This window comes from Myotis daubentonii, chromosome 3 (assembly GCF_963259705.1).
Source record: "Myotis daubentonii chromosome 3, mMyoDau2.1, whole genome shotgun sequence".
Classification (NCBI taxonomy): Eukaryota; Metazoa; Chordata; class Mammalia; order Chiroptera; family Vespertilionidae; genus Myotis; species Myotis daubentonii.
In genome coordinates, this window is record NC_081842.1 from 54,124,025 (window position 1) to 54,147,268 (window position 23,244).

Genomic DNA, 23,244 nt, shown 5'->3' on the forward strand with positions numbered 1-23,244 from the left:
ACGGAAAAGTTCAGGGACAAGTCTAACCTTTTGCTAAGGATGTACTAGACTAAGTAAAAAAAAATTAAAATCATTTGCCAAGTGGTCTCTATTTCTGCAATGATTTAATCAAATTAAGTACAATTAATACTATATGATTTTAGCTCTATCACATTGTTTTTAAAAACTACACGTATGACTTCAGAGGACAAAGAAACATATTAAATGACACCTTGGGATATAATTAGTAAAATCCATACTAGGGGAACAAGACAAATGATCATGTTTGTTTAACAAATAAATTACAAGGAAAAGAGACCATGAGAATCAGAATGAGGGAGGGGAAGCCTAAATATCAAAAAAGATTCAAGAGATATAGCAATCAACTACAATGTATGAACTTTATTCTGATACTGATTCAAACAAACTATTTTTTAAAATCTACTATTATTCTAGTCTTGCCTGATGATATTTCAATTTTGAAGAATAACTTCTTTTAGTCTAATGCTTTTTTTGTACATTTGATGTTTCAATTTTTGAGTGGACTTAAACATTTTTTATCTCAAAGTCTGTGCATTTATATAGTAATACAACCCTTCTCCTGTCCCACTAGCAATAAATATATTTCTAGTATGAACTATAAATCAGCATTTTTCCCTTCTATTGCTGGAAGTCATTCAAAAGAAGTAAAGAGAAAAACAAATAAACAAAAGGCCAAAATATCCACTTTTGTCAAAGTTAAGAGATTATGCATAAGAGCTGTTCCAGTCAGTTTATGAAAGCTAGATCTAGCCCAGCCAGATCTAGCTTTTATAAACTCGATACTCAGTGGTTGAGTATCGACCAACAAACCAGGAGGTAACGGGTCAAATCCTGGTCAGGGCGTATGCCCGGGTTGCAGGCTCAATCCTCAGTGTGGGGTGTGCAGGAGGCAGCCAATCAATGATTCTCTTTTATCATTGATGTTTCTATCTCTCTCTCCCTCTACCTTCCTCTCTGAAATAAAAATAAATAAATAAATAAAAGGTAGATAGATGCAAGGGGAAAAGTGGAGACAAAAACTACAGCTTAGGTGGTTTTTTTCCCCATAAGCAATCTCTTTATTTTGAAGAGTTTCACAACTCTGCAATCTCATGTGAATTAGAATTGATAGCTTACCTGGAGGAGTAAAGCTCAGATATTTCTGCTTCACTGTGTTGGAGTCATAGAACTTTAAGACATCCAGCACAGCCTGAGGATTCTTCTTTTGCTCTAGTTTGGTGATATTGGAAGTCTGTAATAATCGAGCCCACTGTTCTGGCATGCCCTAAAAAGAAGACAGTCAGGAATTAGCTGTTTAGAGTTGCTCCAATAAAATCAATTTCCAGAGGTGAATGATGAAATACATATATTAACTATAAGTTTGACTAAATTCTAAAAAGCCTAGTTTTCTAAAGGTCTATTTATCTAAATCTGTTTTGCATAATTACAATTAATAGTTGCTGTTCCCTAGGAAAAGGATACATCCATCCACAAATCCTTTTAGAAGAAGAGAAAAGCACTAAGAATTCATAATTAATATGTGGATGGGAAAGTTAACTTCAAACTTACTATTGCATGGAAAAGCTTGAGTGATGATATAAAAATGAGTCCCAACTAGGTAAACTTACAGTGAATTCTCCAGTAACAGCATCAAAGCCAACATGGATGGTGTGCTCAAAATCAGAAGGAGGAGAAATTTCTGGCCGTTCCTTCTCTTTCTTCCTACTTCCTAAAGGGCATTAAAAAAAGAATCAACCTATTAAACAAAATTTTAAAATGTACTCATAATCATGTTTATATTTTTCCTAAAACATATTAGAAACAAAGTTATTTTAGAAAAAAGATTTATCTTAAAGACAATGATAGAAAACTGATAAATGAAGTACAGTAAGTAATCCTGTCATAAATTAGGGGTGGAGACAACCAGACAGTGTCACATTTTTTATCTTTGCATTATAGTTTAATGATCTGGGAAAATATTATTAATGATCTTCTACTCTTCATCTATAGACATCTTTTGTTTGTTTTAGTTATCTTAAATGTTGGCTTTCCAAGAATTATTTCTCACTAGAGGCCTAGTGCACGAAATTCGTGCACCAGTGGGGTCCCTAGGGTCCGATAGGGCCAATCAGGTTCTCTGCCTCCACGCCTCCCCACCTCCTCCTTTCCTCACTGCCTGCATGCCATCACCCATCCCCGGTTCCCCATCCCAGCCTGAGGGCCTGCTGGCTGGGGGGAGGAACCGGAAGGTTGGCCAGCAGGCCCCATCAGTGATCGGGGCCAGAGGGCTGGGGGCAGATTCTGTGTTGAGCGTCTGGCCCCTGGCAGTGAGTGCGCGTCATAACGACCAGTCATTCTGGTCATTCCATCGTAACAGTTGCTTAGGCTTTTATATATATAGATTTTTCTCTGACCATTCTTTTTCTGAGATACTTTTCTTGTTTCATGGATGCAATTTATCTTCTCTATTATATAGTTTGTGTGTGTAAGTTGGGTTTTTTCTCCCTACATTGTCTGTTTCTTCTACATTCCTTTTTTATCCCATTGTTTTGGCCTCTCTTATTTAATGGTTGTCAAGTGTCTGACAATCCTTCACTGTCTACTCATATATAAAAGTACAAAAAGTTAACTGGATGACCGAGCCAGGTGGCTCAGTTAGTTGGAGAGTTGTCCATACACTAAAAGGTCGAGGGTTCGATTCTCAGTCAGGGCATACCTATGTTGTGGGTTTGATCCCCAGAAGGGGCTCATACAGGACACAACCGATCCAATGTTTCTCTCTCCCTCCCTCTCTCTCTCTCACTCTCTCCCTTCACCTCTCTTTAAAAATCAATAAAAACATATCCTCAAGTGAGGATTTTTTAAAAAGTTAGCTGGGAGATAAGTTAGCCTTTCCATTAAAGATGGGGGTAGAGCCTGGCCGGTGTGGCTCAGTGGTTGAGCATCAACCTGTGAACCAGGAAATGATTTGATTCCCAGTCGGGGTACATGCCTGGGTTGTGGGCTCGATCCCCAGGAGGCAGGGGGTGCAGCAGGCAGCCGATCAATGATTCTTTCTCATCACTGATGTTTCTCTCTCTCCTTCTCCCTTCTTTTCTGAAATAAATATATATATATATATTAAAAGATGGGGGTGTAATATCTAAAGTATTTTTTTTCCAGGGTATTTTCCAGAGAAAACTCTTCCCATTTCTTGTCTGAGGACTTTGACTAAAGCTACAAGTGTTCTGAAAGCAAGGCAGGGGAAGGAGTTTAGTATATTGACTTCCACTGAATCCACTTTTTTTTATTCTGGTGCCACACCTTTTTCTGACTCCCTTGACAAGAATAAGGAGCCTCTTGGATTTAATTTCTCCTCAAATAAATGTTACGTGTCTGTTTGTTCTTTAGCTGTTCCAGAGGATGTGTTATATTTCATGGCTGTGTAGAGGAGGGGTTGTAAGGTCCCTTGACACTTCCCATATGGATTGTCAACTAATCCCCCTCTTCAGCCTGTTTATTATCTCACACACACACACACACACACACACACACACACACACACACACACACACACACACACTGTGTGCCTCTAACTCCCGAACCTCTGACATTTTTACAAGGAAAACTAGTTTACTTCTCAGACATTCCTCTCTGCAAATGCTTAGGATATGTCTTCCTCTGGTTTGCTTAGTCAGTTCTCACTTCTCCACAACTTCAACCTTCCAAATATGTATTGAAATCTCTTGTGCTTTACTGTGTCCTCTCCCATTCACTTTGCCCTTGCGATATAAAGTCTTTTCTTTTTTTACATATCATTTTAGTTGGGTCTAGGGAGGAAGAGAGAATAGAGGTATATGATCAACCTGCTGTGTTTAACCGGAAGGTTCTCCTAATATAAAAGAGCATTAGTAGGAAGCATATTATTTTTTTGGCAAGTGATGATAGATTTGTGCTCAAATGTCCATCTCCTCTCTAGGTCTCCCAGGCACATGTAATAGTTATTTACAAGAGACCTAGCTATGGTGAGGGGGCAGGGCACACTGGTCATAAAAAGGAACAGCAGAAAATGGAACGGTTAAGTTTAGTATAAATTTTGCTAACTTTACTGAAATGCACCATTACACCTATCATAAACAACCTCTCATTTTCCACTGGAATTTAAGTAATCTGAGGACTCCTTCTGCTTTTCTTTATGTCTCCTGGCTTTTAACTCAGTATCTTGAATTAGAGAAAATATTTATTAACAAACTATAAGCTACTAGTTTACTCTTTAGAGCAGGGGTCCTCAAACTACGGCCCGCGGGCCACATGCAAATACAAATATTGTATTTGTTCCCGTTTTGTTTTTTTACTTCAAAATAAGATATGTGCAGTGTGCATAGGAATTTGTTCATAGTTTTTTTTAAAACTATAGTCCGGCCCTCCAACCGTCTGAGGGACAGTGAACTGGCCCGCTGTTTAAAAAGTTTGAGGACCCCTGCTTTAGAGAGTTCTGAACTGCTTACAGAAAAACAATTCTGTATTAGAATGATTATTTCTCCTTTTTAAAAAAAAGAACTGACATGCATCCCACTTCTGATATGCATATGGGAAAAAAGCCATTTTCTTATATGACCCTATTATAGATGACTGGTCCAAGGTAGGCATCTAATTCAAGCCAAGTTAACCACAGAACCCCCTCTTCCATTATAGTTCAGAGAATACCTAAACTAAACCAGAATCGGTCTCTCACAGGTGAATAAAGTTATAAGAAATAACACCCAGTAACTATTGCAGGCCATATTTCCTAACACATAGAGAAACAATTCTAGTTCCTGTTGTGTTGAAGGCCCAGCCTTATTTTTCAATGTGGGAATGTTAAGTTTGGAGACATATATTAAAGAAAGTTTCATATATTAGGAGTATAAAGAGTCAAAGGACAGAAGCAGAAAATAATTAAGCAGAACTTGAAACATATTTACAAACATTAGTCCATGTAAAAGAATGCCATATCCTAAAAATTTATTTAATTCTATTTCATTTTATATAACACAAATATATGTCCTGTATTTTAGTAGACCCAGTAGGAGGTGAAAGAATATTTTAAAAAGTATCAAAAATAAAAACATACTGAAACATGTCACAAATCAAATAATGTGCTGGAAGGATACGGCTATATAAAAAGAATCACTGCTTTAAAAGAAAAAAGAAAAAGAATCACTGCTTTATAACTTTGGAAGCCAAGAACTGCAAGGACCAGCAACAACAACAAAATCCACCATCGCTTATCTCCAAGATGTCAACCAGGCAACTGGATCACTTAATACAGCGGTTCTCAACCTGTGGGTCGCGACCCCTTTGGCGGTCAAACGACCCTTCCACAGGGGTCGCCTAAGACCATCCTGCATATCAGATATTTACATTATGATTCTTAACAGTAGCAACATTACAGTTATGAAGTAGCAACGAAAATAATTTTATGGTTGGGTCACAACATGAGGAACTGTATTTAAAGGGCCAGAAGGTTGAGAACCACTGACTTAATAGATCCAGTTTTCCTTTAATAAAATGCACAACTTGTAAGTGAACTAGGGGAAAAATGATCCTTAGAATCAACTTAAAAATTAGCCTGCTATTTAGGTCAAACATTTCATTAACTCACTCCTAGACAGGGCCAGACTAAATGATTTCGTGGGCCTTATTCAGCCTGCAGGCCAAACATTCCTGACCCCTGCGCTTTAAGGCCACCACCTTTTAGGCTACATTTAAGCTAGAGTCTAAGGGTAAAAAAAATACCAAAAAATACGCATCTCTTGCCTGGCCGGCATGGCTCCATAGTTCATCATTGACCTATGAACCAGGAGGTCATAGTTCAATTCCCAATAAATGATTCTCTCTCAACACTGATGTTTCTTTCTCCCTCTCCCTTCCTCTATGAAATCAATAAAAATATAATTGAAAAAAATACCCATCTCTTTAAAGGGCGACTCTTCTGTCTCTAATCTAAAACATGTGATGGGGCTTGAGGGTCCAGGCAGCGGTTCTCAACCTGTGGGTCGCAACCCCTTTGGCGGTCGAACGACCCTTTCACAGGGGTTGCCTCAGACCATCCTGCATATCAGATATTTACATTACAATTCATAACAGTAGCAACATGACAGTTATGAAGTAGCAACGAAAATAATTTTATGGTTGGGTCACAACATGAGGGGAGCTGTATTTAAAGGGCCAGAAGCTTGAGAACCACTGGTCCAGAGGGATATCTCAGCTGTGGGGGGTTTCCACTGAGAACTCTGGGTCTAAACGCATGCCTGGGCTCTCCAACACAGAGCACCAGAACTGAGAAAGGTGCCCACATAACATCTGGCTGTGAAAGCAGCAGGGTTGCTGTCTGCCAGGGAGAGATGGCTGAAGATGCAGGCACCCTCTTAAAGGGCCAATGCACAAAATTTAGTATGCTGCCACTCACCTTGGGCTCCGGCAGAGGGAGGGCAGAGTGGACTGGAGCTGTGTGAGCAGACCAAGGGTGGGGCTCTAGGGTTGGAGCTCAGAAGGCAGCCACCTGTGGTTTCCTGTGCTGAGTCATTCCCTCAAGCAGCAGAGGTCATCTTTCTCAGGCAGACCTCTGCTATGGAGGCAGGTTTTGCCTGGGGGAAGACAGTTGACCCACTCTATTGGAAACACCTTGCCCAAAGGTGCGGAGTTTCTGAGGCCCATTAACAGACTGAGAACAGCAAATAGCCTCTAGGCTAGTAGTTCTCAACCTTCCTAATGCCACGACTCTTTAATACAGTTCCTCATGTTGTGGTAACCCCCAACCATGAAATTATTTTCGTTGCTACTTCATAACTATAATTTTGCTAACTGTTATGAATCGTAATGTAAATATCTGATATGCAGGATGTATTTTCATTGTTACAAATTGAACATAATTAAAGTATAGTGATTAATCACAAAAACAATATGTAATTATATATGTGTTTTCCGATGGTCTTAGGCGACCCCTGTGAAAGGGTTGTTCGACCTCCAAAGGGGTTGTGACCCATAGGTTGAGAACCGCTGCTCTAGGCAGAAACAATTGCCCCAGCCTGTTGGAAAACCTCTCACCACACCTGTGGATGATTGCTTGAGGGCTACTCAAAACTGAAACCAATTAGTCAACAGGCAGAGGTGGATCTCTAAAGGCTTTTAGTATTTCCTGACCTAGTTAGTCAGAAACAGCTGTCTGACACTGTCCTGCACTAGAGACTGAGTCACAAACCTAATACATAGTCACAAACCCAACAGGCAGCCAAAATGGGGAGACAAAAAAAAAGTCCACAATGAAAGAACAAGAGAATTCTCCAGAAGAAGAGGTAAATGAAATGGAGATAAGAAATTTATCTGATACAGAGTTGATAATAATGATGGTAAAAATGCTCAACAGCATGAGAAAAGATACAGTAACTATGAAAAAAGACCAGACAGAAATAAAGAATGACATAGCACTAATAAAGAACACAATGGAAGGAATAAACAGCAGATTCGGGGAAGCTGAGAATCGGATAAGTGAATTAGAAGACAGGGTAGAAAAAAATCACTCAATTAGAGAACCAAATAGGAAAAACAATGAAAAAACAGGAGGATAGCTTAAGGGAGCCGTGGGACAAGAAACAATATTCAAATAGTAGGTGTGCCAGAAGGGGAAGAAAAGGAGCAGGGGATAGAGCAGGGGTGGGCAAACTTTTTGACTCGAGGGCCACAATGGGTTCTTAAACTGGACCGGAGGGCCGGAACAAAAGCATGGATGGAGTGTTTGTGTGAACTAATATAAATTCAAAGTAAACATCATTACATAAAAGGGTACGGTCTTTTTTTTTTTTTTAGTTTTATTCATTTCAAATGGGCAGGATCCGGCCCGCGGGCCGTAGTTTGCCCATGGCTGGGATAGAGAATGTTTTTGAAGAAATAATGGCAGAAAACTTCCCTAATCTGGGTGAAGAAATAAGTCACACAAGTCCAGGAGACACAGAGTCCCAAGCAAGAAGAACCCAAACAGGGCAATACCCAGACACATCATAATTAAAATGCAAAATAATTAAAGACAAAGAGAGAATCTTAAAGGTAGCAGGAGTAAAGCAAACTGTTACCTACAAAGGAGCTCCCATAAGGCTGACACCCGATTTCTCATCAGAAACTCTACAGGCCAGAAGGGAATGATATGAAGTACTCAAGATAATGGAAAGCAAGGATCTGAAACCAAGATTACTATATCCAGCAAAGCTATCATTCAAAATGGACAGTGAAATAAAGAGCTTCCCAGACCAAAATAAAAAAGGCTAAAGGAGTACATCAGCACCAAGCCTGCATTACAAGCAATGCTAAAGGGAAGGCTGTAATAATTAGAAGAAATAGAGAGAGAAACCTAGGCATACAGAATTAAAATGGCAATAAATAAGTACCTACCTATCAATAATAACCTTAAATGTAAATGAATTAAATGCTCCAATCAAATGCTTTCATTTGATTGTAAATGCTCCAATCAAAAGACATAGGGTAGCTGAATGGATACAAAAATATGACCAAACTATATGCTATCTACAAGAGGCCCACCTCGGAACAAAAGACACAGAGAATGAGAGTGAAGGGATGGAAAAATATTTTCTATGCAAACAGAAAAGAAAAAAGAGCTGGGGTAACAATACTCATCTGACAAAATAGACTTCAAAATGAAAGTAAATCACAAGAGACAAGAAAGGTCACTACATAAAACTAAAGGGATCGATCCAATAAGAGGGTATAACACTGATAAACATAAATGCACCCAATATAGGAGCATCTTAATATATAAAAAAACTTCTAGAGGACTTTAAGGGAGAGATCAACAACAATACCAACAACAATACAGTCATAGTAGGTGACTTTAACACCTCCCTCACTTCACTGGATAGATCTTCCAGACAAAAAATTAACAAGGAAACAGTGACTCTAAAGGACACACTGGATCAGATGGATTTAACTGACATTTATAGAATATTCACCCCAAAGCTGCAGAATATATGTTCTTCTCAAGTGCATATGGGTCATTCACAAAGACAGACCACATGTTAGGACATAAAGTTCAAGAAGAGTGAAATCATATGAAGCATCTTCTCAGGTGGCAGTGGAATGAAATTAGAAATCAACTATAATAAAAACACCTCAAAACATTCAAACACATGGTGGCTAAATGCATGTTATTAAACAACTAGGGGCCCGGTGCACGAAATTCGTGCACCGGGTGTGTGTGTGTGTGGGGGGGGGGGGAGTGTCCCTCAGCCCAGCCTGCCCCCTCTCACATACTGGGAGCCCTCAGGCGTTGACCCCCATCACCCTCCAATCGCAGGATCGGCCCCTTGCCCAGGCCTGACGCCTCTGGCCTAGGCATCCAGCCCCGGGGCAGCAGGGACCTGCAGTGGCAGTGGGGGGCGCCGCGATCGCGCGGGCTCCGCCCCTGCCCCTGCAGGACGCCTCTGGCTGAGGCGTCCAGCCCGGGCAGCGGGGACCCACAGCGATTGTGGGCTTCGCTTTAGGCCCAGGCAAGGGAGGCCTAGCTCCTGGGACTGCCAGCTTCGACCGTGCCCAGCTCCCATCGCTGGCTCCACCCCTACTTCCTGCTATCACTGGCCAGGGCGGCAAAGGCGCCTGATTCTCCGATCATGGCTGGGGGGCAGGGCAAAGGCGGCCCCAGGGCCACCTTTGTCCTTCCCCCCAGCTCTTAGCTCCCCCCTGGGTTTCCGATCACTGTCAGTGGCAGGGGGCTTCTTCCTGCTTTCCCTTTCACCTCCCTGCATTGTGCCTACATATGCAAATTAACCGCCATCTTGTTGGCAGTTAACTGCCAATCTTAGTTGGCAGTTAATTTGCATATAGCCCTGATTAGCCAATGAAAAGGGTAGCTCGTACGCCAATTACCATTTTTCTCTTTTATTAGTGTTGATGTATGGGTTACCAATGAGATCAAGAAATAAATAAAAACTTCCTGGAAACAAATAAAAATGAACACACAACAACCCCAAATCTCTGGGACACACTGAGAAGAAAGTTCACAGCACTACAGGCCTACCTCAAAAAATAAGAAAAATCAATAATAAACTATTTAAGCCTACATCTTAAAGAATTAGAAAGAGAACGAAAAAGCCCAAAGTAGAAGGAAGGAAATAAAGATGACAGCAGAAATAATGCCACAGAGGCAAAAAACAAACAAACAAACAAAAAACACCCCCAAAAATTCAATGAAACCATGAGCTGGTTTTCTGAAAAGATAAACAAGATTGATGAACCTTTAACCAGACTGATCTAGAAACAAAATAAAGGACCCAAATAAATATAATCAGAAATGAAAGCGAAGAAGTAATCACTGACACCACAGAAATACAAAGGACTATAAAAAAATACTATTAACAACTATATGCCAACAAGTTGGATGGTGTGGATGAAATGGACAAATTCCTAGAAAAATACAATCTTCCAAAACTGAATCAAGAAGAATCAGAAAACCTGAATAGGCCAACAACTGATGAAATAGAAGTAGTAATCAAAAGACTCTCAGAACACAAAAGCCTTGGTCCACATGGCTTCACAGTGGAGTTTTACCAAACATTCAAAGAAGAATTATCATCTATACTCCTCAAACTATTTCAGAAAATCCAAGAGGAAGAAACACTTCCAAACTCTTTTTGTGAGGCCAGCATTATCTTAATTCCAACACCAGATTCCAAGACACTACAAAGAAAGAGAATTACAGGCCAATATCCCTGATGAACATAGATGCTAAAGTCCTCAACAAAATATTAGCAAATCGCATCCAGCAATATATTAAAAAGATCATACACCGTGACCAAGTGGGATTTATTAAATCAATAAATGTGATCCATCACATAAATAAATCGAAAGGCAAAAATCACACGATCATATTAATTGATGTAGAAAAAACATTCGACAAAATCCAACACCCATTTTTGATAAAAACTCTCAGCAAAGTGGGAATAGAGGGGTCATTCCTCAACATGATAAAGGCCATATATAACAAATTTACAGCCAACATCATACTTAATGGGCAAAAACTAAAACCATTTCTCCTAAGAACAGGAACAAGACAGAGATGTCCACTTTCACCATTCTTATTCAACATAGGACTGGAAGTCATAGCCATAGTGATCAAACATGAAGAAGAAATAAAAGGCATCCAAATTGGAAAGGAGGAAGTAAAACTGTCATTATTCACAGAGGACATGATACTGTACATAGAAAACCCTAAAGACTCCACCAAAAACCTACCAGATTTAATAACTGAATTTGGCAATGTAGCAGTACACAAAATTAACACCCAGAAATCATTTTTATACACCAATAATGAATTCTCAGAAGAGAAACTAAACAATCCCATTTACCATTGCAACAAAAAATTAAGATACTTCGGAATAAACTTAGCCAAGGAGATGAAAGACTTGCACTCAGAAAACTACAGGATGTTAAAAGAGAGATAGAGGAGGATATAAACAAGTGGAAGATTATACCATGATCATGGATTGGTAGAATTAGCATCATTAAAATGTCCATACTACTCAAAGCAATCTATAGATTTAATACAATCCCTATTAAAATAGCAACAGCGTATTTCACATATTAAGAACAAATACTCCAAAAATTTATATTGAACCAAAGACGACCTTGAAAAGCTGCAGCAATCTTGAGAAAGGACAACAAAGTTGGAGGGGTCACACCACCTGATATGAAGTTATACTACAAAGCCACTGTAATCAAAACAGCCTGGCACTGATACAAGAACAAACATATACTAGTAGATCAATGGAACAGAACAGAGAACCCAGAAATCGACCTAAGTATTTACACTCAATTAATATTTGACAAAGGAGGCAAGAACATACAATGGAGTCAAGACAGTCTCTTCAATAAATAGTGTTGGGATACACACGAATAAATGAAACTAGACCACCAACTTATACCATACACAAGAACAAACTCAAAATGAATAAAAGACTTACATGTAAGTCATGAAATCATAAAAGTTCTAGGAGAAAGCAGAGCCAGCAAAATCTCAGACGTCTCTCATAGCTAGCAATATGTTTATGGATACATCTCCTAGGGCAAAGGAAACTAAGGAGAAAATAAACAAATGGGACTACATCAAAATAAAAAGCTTCTGCACAGCAAAAAAACCCACCACAAAACCATCAACAAAACAACAAGAGAGCCCACTGTATGGGAGAACATATTTGGCAATAATACATCTGATAAAGGGTTAATATCCAAAAAAATAAGGAACTCATACAACTTAACAGAAGGAAGACAATCCAATTAAAAAATGGGCAAATGACCTAAATAGACATACAGAAAGCCAAGAGACATATAAAAAAATGCTCAAAGTCACTGATCATCAGAGAGATGCAAATTAAAACCAGCTATCACCTCACACCTGTCAGAATGGCTACCATCAACAAATCAACAAATGACAAGTACTGGCAAGGATGTGGAGAAAAGGGAACCCTAGCACACTGCTGGAGGGAATGCAAACTGGTGCAGCATTATGGAAAACAGTTTGGAGTTTCCTAAAAAAATTAAAAATGAAACTGTCATTTGACCCAGTGATCCCATTTCTAGGAAAATATCCCAAGAAACCTGAGACACCAATCAGAAAGAATCTATGCACCCCTATGATCATAGCAGCATAATTTACAATAGCTAAGATGTGGAAACAGCCCAAATGCCCATCAGCAGATGAGTGGAAAAAAAGCTGCGGTACATTTATACACCATGGAATAGTATGCAGCAGTAAAAAAGAAGGATGTCTTACCCTTTGAGACAGCTTGAAAAGACCTGGAGAGTATTATGCTAAGAGAAATAAGCCAGTCAGAGAAAGACAAGTATCATATGATTTCACTCATATGTGGAATCTAATGAACAAAATAAACTGATGAGCAAAATAGATCCAGAAGCATAGTAGCATACATAGAACAGACTACGGCATCTCAGAGGGAAGGTGCAGGGATGGTGGGTGGGTGGATGGGAAGTGATCAACCGAAGAACTTGTATGCATATATGCATAATGTATGGACACAGACAATAGAGTGATGAAGGCCTTGGGGGAGGGTGCAGGCTAGAAGGGGTCAATGGGATATATGTAATATTTTCAGCAAAAAAAATTTTAAAAATAAATAAAGCACCAGGAAAGTTCTGGGGAATAACTACTGAATCTCTCTCTCTCTCTCTCTCTCTCTCTCTCTCTCTCTCTCTCTCTCACACACACACACACACACAAAAGAAAAAAGAAAAAAATATTCAGAGACACTGAAACATAGAACAGTCTGTGGAATTTCAGAGGGAAGGCGGGTGGGTGGGAAGAGATCAACCAAAGAACATATATGCATAACCCATGGATACAGACAATAGGGTGGTAAAGGCCTATGGTGGGAACAGGCTAGAAGGGGTCAATGTGGGGGGCGGAGGGGGCGGGAATGGACATATGTAATACTTTCAAAGTAAAGATTTAATTTAAAAAAAAAAAGTCCTCGATACATTGCAGCCACCGGTTGGCTACAAATAAAAGGATTAGCAAAAATCAAAGGAATCATTTCAAACAGCAATTGATGCTGTAGCATTACAATAAAGAGCACAGGATATTTTAGTATTTATAAGTATATATTTAACATTTGTAAATTGTGTATTATTTTCCAGCTTTATTAGCAGTAAAATTTATAATAAACTTATGTATATAAATACAAAAAAATAAAACCACCAGTGATTACCCCTTTGTTCTTTTGACCCAGAACAGCTTCAAATTGGTGAAACTAAACTTGTTCCATCCCACAGAAGGATATTCTCTAGGAAAAAGACAGAGGAGTATATGGACTACTATTATTAATCTTAGAATTAAATCTTTAGACCAAAAGGGATATTTATAATTCTAAGTCTATCATTTTCATAAACAATCAGACGTGAAGGTGCTTGCTTATAGGCTAAAAAATTAGATGTGAAATTATTTTGAGATATATATATATATATATATATATATATATATATATATTGTTTTGATATATATAGTTTATATATGCTATACCACTCAACACTAGCTAACTAAACAGAACTTTTAAATATAAGCCAAGATAATTGAGCATTACCATCTTCACTAATAAAATCTATTTTCTATACAACTACCAGTCTCTACTTAAGACAAAAATGTGACCAGGTCTTTCCTGTTTAAAATTCTGTGATGGTTCCCCAGGAAACAATAAAATCTGAGCTCTGTAGCATGGAATACAAGGCCCTTTATGACCTGTTCCCTGCCTACCTCACCTCTACAGCCCAGGCCCTTCTGCTGTCTGTAGTTCCCTACATTATCTATAATAATAAAAGCATAATATGCTAATTAGACCGGGTGTCCTTCAGGGGCTGTGAGGGAAGCCCGGGTCCCGGGTGCCAGAGGGAAGCCGGTGCTGGCAGCCGGGGGAAGGAAGGCCTACTCTTGCATGAATTTCATGCATCAGGCCTCCAGTGCTATATAATTCTCTCTCCCTCTCTGCTTTCACATCTTGCAGGACTGTACTTAGCTCCATGAATATGCTAAGGTGGGTGGGTGGGAAGAGATCCCTCCTGTGTCTGTGGCACTGGAATTCTTTTCTAGGCATTGAAAACACGTTTTAGCTATCAAAATCCTCCTAACTATATTCACTTACTCATCCTTTAACCTTCAACTTAAATGTCATTTCCTTAGGAAGTCTTCCCAGATAGGACAGATATCTTACACTATCTCTACTATCACAGTTCAGTTTATAAGTATGTGCTGCAGTTCTTCTTTGTTTTTTAGAGAGAAGAAGGGGAAATAGGGTGAAGAGAGATACAGAGACAGACTTGCGCTGGCCCCGACCAGGGATGGAACCTGCCACCTTTCAGTATATGGGACAATGCTCCAACCAGCTGAGCCACATGGGTCAGGGCTATGCTGTAGTTTTTGATCAGTGGTGCCATGAGGGCAGGGACACCATCTACTTTGCCTATCACTATGTCTCTGATGACTCACAGGGTGCATATGATACATATTAGCAGGGATGTGAAAATGATTTGTTCAATTAAGTTGCCATAAAAGGCATATTGTCCGGCTGGCAAGGCTCAGATGGTTGAGTGTCGACCTATGAACCAGGAGGTTATGCTTTGTTTCCTAGTCAGGGCACATGCCCAGGTTGCAGGCTCAATTCCCCAGTGTGGGGCGTGCAGTAGGTAGCCAATCAATTATTCTCTCTCATCACTGATGTTTCTATCTTTCTCTCCCAATCCTTTCTTCTCTGCAATTAATAAAAATAAATTTTTAAAAAGGCATAATTTCTTGTTTTCTTAATTTTTTCAATGACACTAAAACCAATAATGAATAACTGAAGATACTCCAAAGTCATTCTTTTTTTCTTTTTAAATGAAAATATTAGATGTTTGTTAACAAGGACAGTACAAAGGGGTGTAAATTTGAGTAGAATAAAATAAATATCTGTAGACTAGGCTTTACATTAGAAATAGCAACAATCTTTCAGTCATTTTGATTTTTTAAAAAACATGTTTTTATTCATTCCAGAGAGAAATGAGAGGGAGAGAGAGAAACATTAATGATGAGACCGGCTGGGCCATTTTGACTTTTAAAATAATGATAAATCAGAAAAAAATAATAAATAAAATAATGATACAGTCCGGCCGGTGTGGCTCAGTGGTCGAGCATCGAGCTACCAGGAGGTCATGGTTCGATTCCCAGTTGGGGCACATGCCTGCGTTGCGAGCTCAATCCCCAGTAGGAGGCAGCCAGTCAATGATTCTCTCTTATCATTGATATTTCATCTCTCTCTCCCTTTCCTTTCCTCTCTGAAATAAATATATATAAAAATGATACCATTTTCCCCCCTTCAGACTTCTGTTTCAAGATGACAGACTAAGCCCTAACCTGTTTGGCTCAGTGGATAGAGCGCCAGCCTATGGACTCAAGGGTCCCAGGTTCGATTCCGGTCAAGGGCATGTACCTTGGTTGCGGGCACCTCCCCAGTAAGGAGTGTGCAGAAGGCAGCTGATCGATGTTTCTAACTCTCTATCCCTCTCCCTTCCTCTTTGTAAAATATCAATAAAATATTTTTTTTTAAAAAAAGATGACTAAGCAGATAATGTAGCCTTCCCTTTCTACATCAAATCTCTTCATCATAAAACAAAATCTATGAGGAATGTCCCAGAAATAAATGAGGACAAAACTAAAGAGGAAAACAGCAGCTCGGGATTTACGGTAGGCAGGAGAATGCTACTGCGTAAATGTTGGTAGTGGTTAAGCAGGTAGATTACTGTGTTCTTACAAGCATGAAATGTGCATACACACATACGGTTTCCCCTCATTCCTAATCCTCAAAGCTTCAGGCCACAGTTGTGTCAGGAAGGAACAGTAAGTGGGGGAGATAGGGTTGGAAAGCGCATGCCCAGGTTGTGGGCTTATCCCTGGTGTGGGGCCTGTGGGAGGCAGACGATTGATGGTTCTCTCTTATCATTGCTGTTTCTATCTCTCTCTCCCTCTCCCTTCCTCTCTGAAATCAATAAAAATATATTTAAATAAATAAATAAGTGAAAGAGTCTCAGGGAATAAGAGCACACTACCCTCTAAATATTCCCTCTCTCTTTAACAGAAAAATGACTGTGCTTCTAAATCTTCCTCCAAACGAGCTACAAAGGGAGACTCCACAGGTGCTGCAGTCTCCGCTACAAAGCCAGATGCAATTCTCCCGAACTTACCCAGCAAATGTAATACAATTCTAACCAAGACACCAACAGGCCTGCCACAGCAATTAGACAAGAAAGAGAAATAAAAGGCATCCAAATGGAACAGAAGATGTAAAACTGTCATTATCCGCAGATGACATGATACTGTACATGGAAAACCTAAGACTCCATCAAAAAATTGTTAGACTTAATAAATGAATTCAGCAATGTATCAGGATACAAAATTAACGCCCAGAAATCTATGGCATTTTTATACACCAATAATGAATTTACAGAAAGAGAGATTAAAAAAACAATTCCATTTACCACTGCAACAAAAAGATTAAGAATAAACAACTAAGGAGGTAAAAGACCTATATTTGGAAAACTATAGGACACTGAAAGAAGAGACAGAGGAAGACATAAACAGGTGGAAGAACATACTGTGTTCATGGATTGATAGATTCAACATCATTAAAATGTCCATACTACCCAAGCAATCTACAGATTCAATGCAATCCCTATTAAAATACCAACAGCATTATTTCACAGACCTAGAACTCTCCAACAATTCATCTGGAATAAAAAAAGACCCCGAATAGCTGCAGCGATCCTGAGAAAGAACAAAGTAGGAGGGATCTCAATACCAGATATCAAGCTGTATTACAAAGCCTGGTACTGTTCTCAAAACTTCCGGGTACTGGCACAAGAACAGACATATAGACCAATGGACTAGAATAGAGAACCCAGAAATCGACCCAAACCACTATGCTCAATTAATATTTGTCAAAGGAGGCAAGAACATACAATGAAGTAAAGACAGTCTCTTCAATAAATGGTGTTGGGAAAATTGGACAGATACATGCAAAAAAAAAAAAGAAAGTAACTAGACCACCAACTTACACCATACACAAAAATAAACTCAAAATGGATAAAGGACTTAACCGTAAGGTGGGAAAACATAAAAATCTTAGAGGAATCCACAGGCAGCAAAATCTCAGACATATGTCAAAGCATTATCTTCATTGATACAGCTCCTAGGGCAGGGGTGGGTAACCCCTGGCACGCGTGCCAAACATGGCACACCAGTAACTTTTGCTGGAACGTGAAACCCTCTCTTATAATCTTCCATTTACAATTTTTCTCTTAATATCGACTTTTTTATTTTTCAGATAAATTCACTGTAGGTGCATCTTAGATAAATAAATGATTTTACATAACAAGTTATTTTAAAAACCATAGACATGGATTGACGAGAGAGGGGAAGAGCAATTTCTATGCCTCTGCCTAAACTCTCCCTGCCTTCCTAGATCTGACCAGTGTTTTGGTTTCATTCACATACACTGGTGAATCTTTGTTCTCAGTGATGAATTTTGTTAAGTCTCGTAATAGGAGTAGCCTGACGGATGAAAGTAGTAGCTCGTGCATATCTCTGAAGGTCACGAAATATAAACCTGATATAAAATCTCTGTCATCAGTGATGCAGCAGCAGAAGTCCCACTGATAATATCAAACGGAGTCATAAAGTTTCCTGTCGGACTATCAGTGTACATGTATACATTAAAAAATAAATGTATTTTTCATCATCATATACTGTGCTTTTGTCGCTCGAATGAATTTTATTATTTCTTCAAGGTTCTTCACATACGTACACTTTATACCAAGTAGGCGTAACATGTTCTCAAAAAATTAGGGTTGGCACGCAGAAGAATTTTGAGTCAGATTTTGCTGGTTTTGGAACGCACTCACAAAAAGGTTGCCCACCCCTGTCCTCGGGCAATGGAAACTAAAGAGAAAATAAACAAATGGGACTACATCAAAATAAAAAGCTTCTGCACAGCAAAAGAAACCATCAACAAAACAACAAGAAAGCCCACCGCATGGGAGAGCATATTTGACAATGTTATCTCCGATAAGGGTTTAATCTCCAACATTTACAGGGAACTCATACAACTTAACAAAAGGAAAATAAACAACCCAATAAAAAAATGGGCAATGGACCTAGATACTTTTCGAAAGAGGACATAAAGAAGGCCAAGAGACATATGAAAACATGCTCAAAGTCACTAATCATCCGAGAGATGCAAATCAAAACAACAATGAGGTACCATCTCACACCTGTCAGAATGGCTATCATCAACAAATCAACAAACGACAAGTGCTGGAGAGGATGTGGAGAAAAAGGAACACTTGTGCACTGCTGGTGGGAATGCAGACTGGTGCAGCCACTGTGGAGAACAGTATGGCGTTTCCTCAAAAATTTAAAAATGGAACTCCCATTTGACCCAGTAATACCACTTCTAGGAATATATCCCAAGAAAACAGAAACACCAATCAGAAAGGGTATATGCACCCCTATGTTTATAGCAGCACAATTTAAAATAGCTAAGATTTGGAAACAGCCTAAGTGCCCATCAGCAGATGAGTAGATTAAAAAACTGTGGCACAGCCGAAGCCGGTTTGGCTCAGTGGATAGAGCGTCGGCCTGTGGACTGGAGGGTCCCGGGTTCGATTCCGGTCAGGGGCATGTACCTTGGTTGCAGGCACGTCCCCAGTGGGGAGTGTGCAGGAGGCGGCTGGTCGATGTTTCTCTCTCATCGATGTTTCTAACTCTCTATCTCTCTCCTTTCCTCTCTGTAAAAACTCAATAAAATATATTTAAACAAAACAAAACAAAACAAAAAACTGTGGTACATCTACACGATGGAATACTACACCGCTGTAAAAAGGAAGGAACTCCTACCATTTGCAACAGTATGGATGGACCTGGAACATTATGCTAAGCAAAATAAGTCAGTCAGAGAAAGATAAATATCACATGATCTCACTCATTTGTGGAATATAATGAACAACATAAACGGATGAACAAAAACAGATCCAGAGACAGAGAAGCATTGATCAGAGGGAAGGTAGGGGAGGGTGGGGTTAAGGGGGAGAGATCAACCAAAAACTTGTATGCATAAATATAAGCATAAACAATGGATACAGACACCAAGTGGGTGGGGGCATTAGTGGGGGGGAGGGGGGAAGGGGGAGAAAAGGACACATATGTAATACCTTAATCAATAAAGAAGAAAAAAGACAAAAAAAAAAAAAGCAACAGAAAAAAAATCAACAGGCTTGCCCTGGCCTGCACTGCCCAGTGGTTAGAGTACCGGCTTGGGCACTTGAAGGGTTTCAGGTTCAATCCTGAGCCCCAACTGAAGCTCGTGCAGGAGGAAACCAATTGATGATTCTCTTTCACATTGATGTTTCTCACGCCACCTCAGGTGAGGATTAACAGTAACAAAAATACTGAGGCTTAAAAAAAACCCCTACAGATAAGCATATTCTAAAAGGATAAAGAGTAAAGGGCCAAAAGATCCTGAAAAAGAACCTGGTAGCAATCTGCTCTATTAAGAATTATAAACAATAGGAATTAAGGCAGTAAAGTATTAGCTCAGGTACAGACACATAAGCCAATGTAATAAAAATGGAGAACAGAGAAACAGACCCTGGTACACATGGAAACCTGACAGATAATGGCTAGAGTTGCAGGGCAGTGGGGAAATAATAAAAATTTAAAAAATGATCTGGAATACTGGTTTAAAAAAGTGAAAAACCTCGTCGGCACGGCTCAGTGGTTAAGCATAGCCTTATGCACCAGGAGGTTACAGTTCAATTCCTGGCCAGGGCACATGTCCAGGTTTTGGGCTTATCCCTGGTGTGGGGCCTGTGGGAGGCAGTCGATTGATGGTTCTCTCTTATCATTGCTGTTTCTTTCTCTCTCCCTCTCCCTTCCTCTCTGAAATCAATAAAAATATCCTATCTAATAATAGACAAACAGGGTAATTGACTGAACCTTCACTACGCTTCCCATTGGCTAATCAGCGAGATATGCAAATTAACCACCAACAAAGATGATGGTTAATTTGCATATGTAGGCTGGAAGCGGCAGAGGGAAGACTGAAGGAGGCTCCACCTGGAGCAGTGAAGGCTTTGAAGGCGGCTCTGGCCGGAGCGAAGGCCTGGGTCCCCAGTGCCGAAGGAAAACCGGTGCAGGCAGCCAGGGGAAGGGAAGGCTTATTGCACAAATCTTTTCATGCAACAGGGCTCTAGTATTTAAATAAATAAGTGAAAACTGATCTCTCTGTACAGATCCACAAAAACCAAATCGAGATAGTTCAAAGATTTATATTATAAAGACAAACTGTAATACTTTTAGAAAAGCCTAAGAAAATATCTTTGATCCCTAATTTGGCAACAAATTCTTAAAACACAAAAAGCTCAACCATAAAGCAAAGAGATTGATCAATTCAACAACACCAAAATTATTCATCAATGGATACCACTGAAAGGGTGAAAAGGCAAATCATAACCTGAAAAATTATATTTAACAATTGCCCTAGTGCACATTGAAAGGAATTAGAAGGTGGCTGGTGGGGTAGGACTGGGCAAGATGGGCTTGGCACGCCCTGGAACCAACCTCCCGCAGTTCCGCCCCAGTTGGCCTGCAGGGATCGGGCCAAAACTGGCTCTCTGACATCCCCGAAGGGGTCCTGGATTGCAAGAAGGTGGTTCTCAGGTGACGTACTCTGGAATTGGGGTCCCTCCTCTCTGGTTCCGGGATGCGTCACCTGAGAACTGTCGCTACCAAGTCATCAACACTCGGCAGCTCCTGCGCTGAGTGTCTGCCCCCTGGTGGTCATTGCACATCATAGCTATTGGTTGGACGGTCATACAGTTGCTTAGCCTTTATGTATATGGATAACATATAACTTACAAAGGATCAGTTTGTAGGCTACTAGAAATGTTTATCAATAAATAAAAACAACTTAATAGAAGAAAGGATTCAAGAATGTCACAGAAAACACAAATGATGCTAAATTAACATATAGAAAGACAATTTCCTGAGTGATCAGGGAAAAGCAAATTAAAACCACAATGAGATGATACCATTTTGCATCTCCCAATTTAGCAAAAATTAAAGTCTTGTAATAACAGGGATTTGCTAGATGTTCAACAATGGGAACATTTATGTTCTGTGGGTGAGAATGAACATAAAAAACACTTTGGAAAGTAATCTGTCAAATCTAGTTAAGTCAAACATGGGAATGCCCTGCAGTCCAGCAATTTTACCCCTAAGTATATATCTCACTCTAAACTTTAAATCTTTGTCCAGAACCCACACCACCGGATTTACATCCTGACCCAATACACGGATACCTCAGATATACTGCAGGTTTCATTCCAGACCACAATAATAAGTATCACAATGAAGAGAGTTACACGGATATTTTGGCTTTCCAGTGCATAGAAAGGTTATGTTTACACTATATTATAGTCTATTAAGTGTCCAGTAGCATTATGTCTAAAAAGTATAATGTACATATTAAATTTAAAAATATTTTATTGCTAAAAAATGCTATCATCTGAGTCTTCATGGAGTCATAATCTTTTTGCTCGCAGAGGACCTTGCCTTGATGTTGATGGCTGATCAGGGTGGTAGTGCCTGCAGGTTGGGGTGGCTGTGGCAGTTTATTAGAAGACAATGGTGCCTGCTGTATGGATTGACTCTTCCTTTCACCAAAGATTTCTCTTTGGCAAACAATGCTGTCTGATAGCACTTTACTCACAGGCCTTCTTTCAAAATTGGAGCCAATTCTCTCAAACCCTGCTGCTGCTTTATCAATTAAGTTTATGTATATTTCAAATTATTTGTTGCCATTTCAACAATTTTCATAGCATCTTCACCAGGGGTAGATTTCATCTTAAGAAACCACTTTCTTTGTTCATCAATAAGCAACTCCTTACCTGTTCAATTTTTGTCATGAGATTGCAGCAATTCAGTCACATCCTCAGGCTCCACTTCTAATTCTAGTTCTCCTGCTATTTCTACCACACATGCAGTTACTTCTTCCAGTGAAATCATCCATGAGGTTTGGAATCAACTTGTTTCAAACTCCTGTTAATGTTGATATTCTGACCTCTTCCCATGAATCACATATTTTCTTAATGGCATCTAGAATGGTGAGTCCTTTCCAGAAGGTTTTCAATTTATTTGCCCAGATCCATCAGAGGACTTACTATCGATGGCAGATACAGTCTTCCAAAATTTATCTGTTGCCCATCTGGCGTGGCTCAGTGGTTGAGCATCGATCTGTGAACCAGGAGGACTTGGTTTGATTCCCGGTCAGGGCACATGCCTGGGTTGCAAGATCGATCCCTAGTGTGGGGCATGAGGCAGCTAATTGATGATTTTCTCTCATCATTGATGTTTCTATCTCTTTCTCCCTCTCCCTTCCTCTCTGAAATCAATAAAAATATATTTGTAAAAATTTTTATTTCTTAAAGCATAAGACTTCAAAGTCAAAACTACTCTTAGATCTATGGGCTGCAGAATGGATGCTGTGTTAGCAAACATGAAAACATTAATCCTGCTGTACATCTCCATCAGAGCTCTGGGGTGACCAGGTGTACTATCAATGAGCAGTGGTATTTTGAAAGGAATCTTTTTTCCTTAGCAGTAGATATCAATAGTGGGCTTAA

At 39.6% G+C, this 23,244-nt stretch overlaps 1 protein-coding gene across 1 annotated transcript in view; it reads right to left on the reverse strand.

Moving 5' to 3' along the window:
• The window catches only part of PAK2 (p21 (RAC1) activated kinase 2), a 111,648-nt gene that overhangs the window by 37,621 nt on the left and 50,783 nt on the right, over positions 1-23,244 (reverse strand). The window contains exons 3-4 of the mRNA XM_059687491.1: positions 1,629-1,729; positions 1,138-1,285 (exon numbers count right to left, since the gene is read on the reverse strand). Of these exons, the coding sequence (XP_059543474.1) occupies positions 1,138-1,285; positions 1,629-1,729 (249 nt within the window). The remainder of the gene's footprint in view (positions 1-1,137; positions 1,286-1,628; positions 1,730-23,244) is intronic.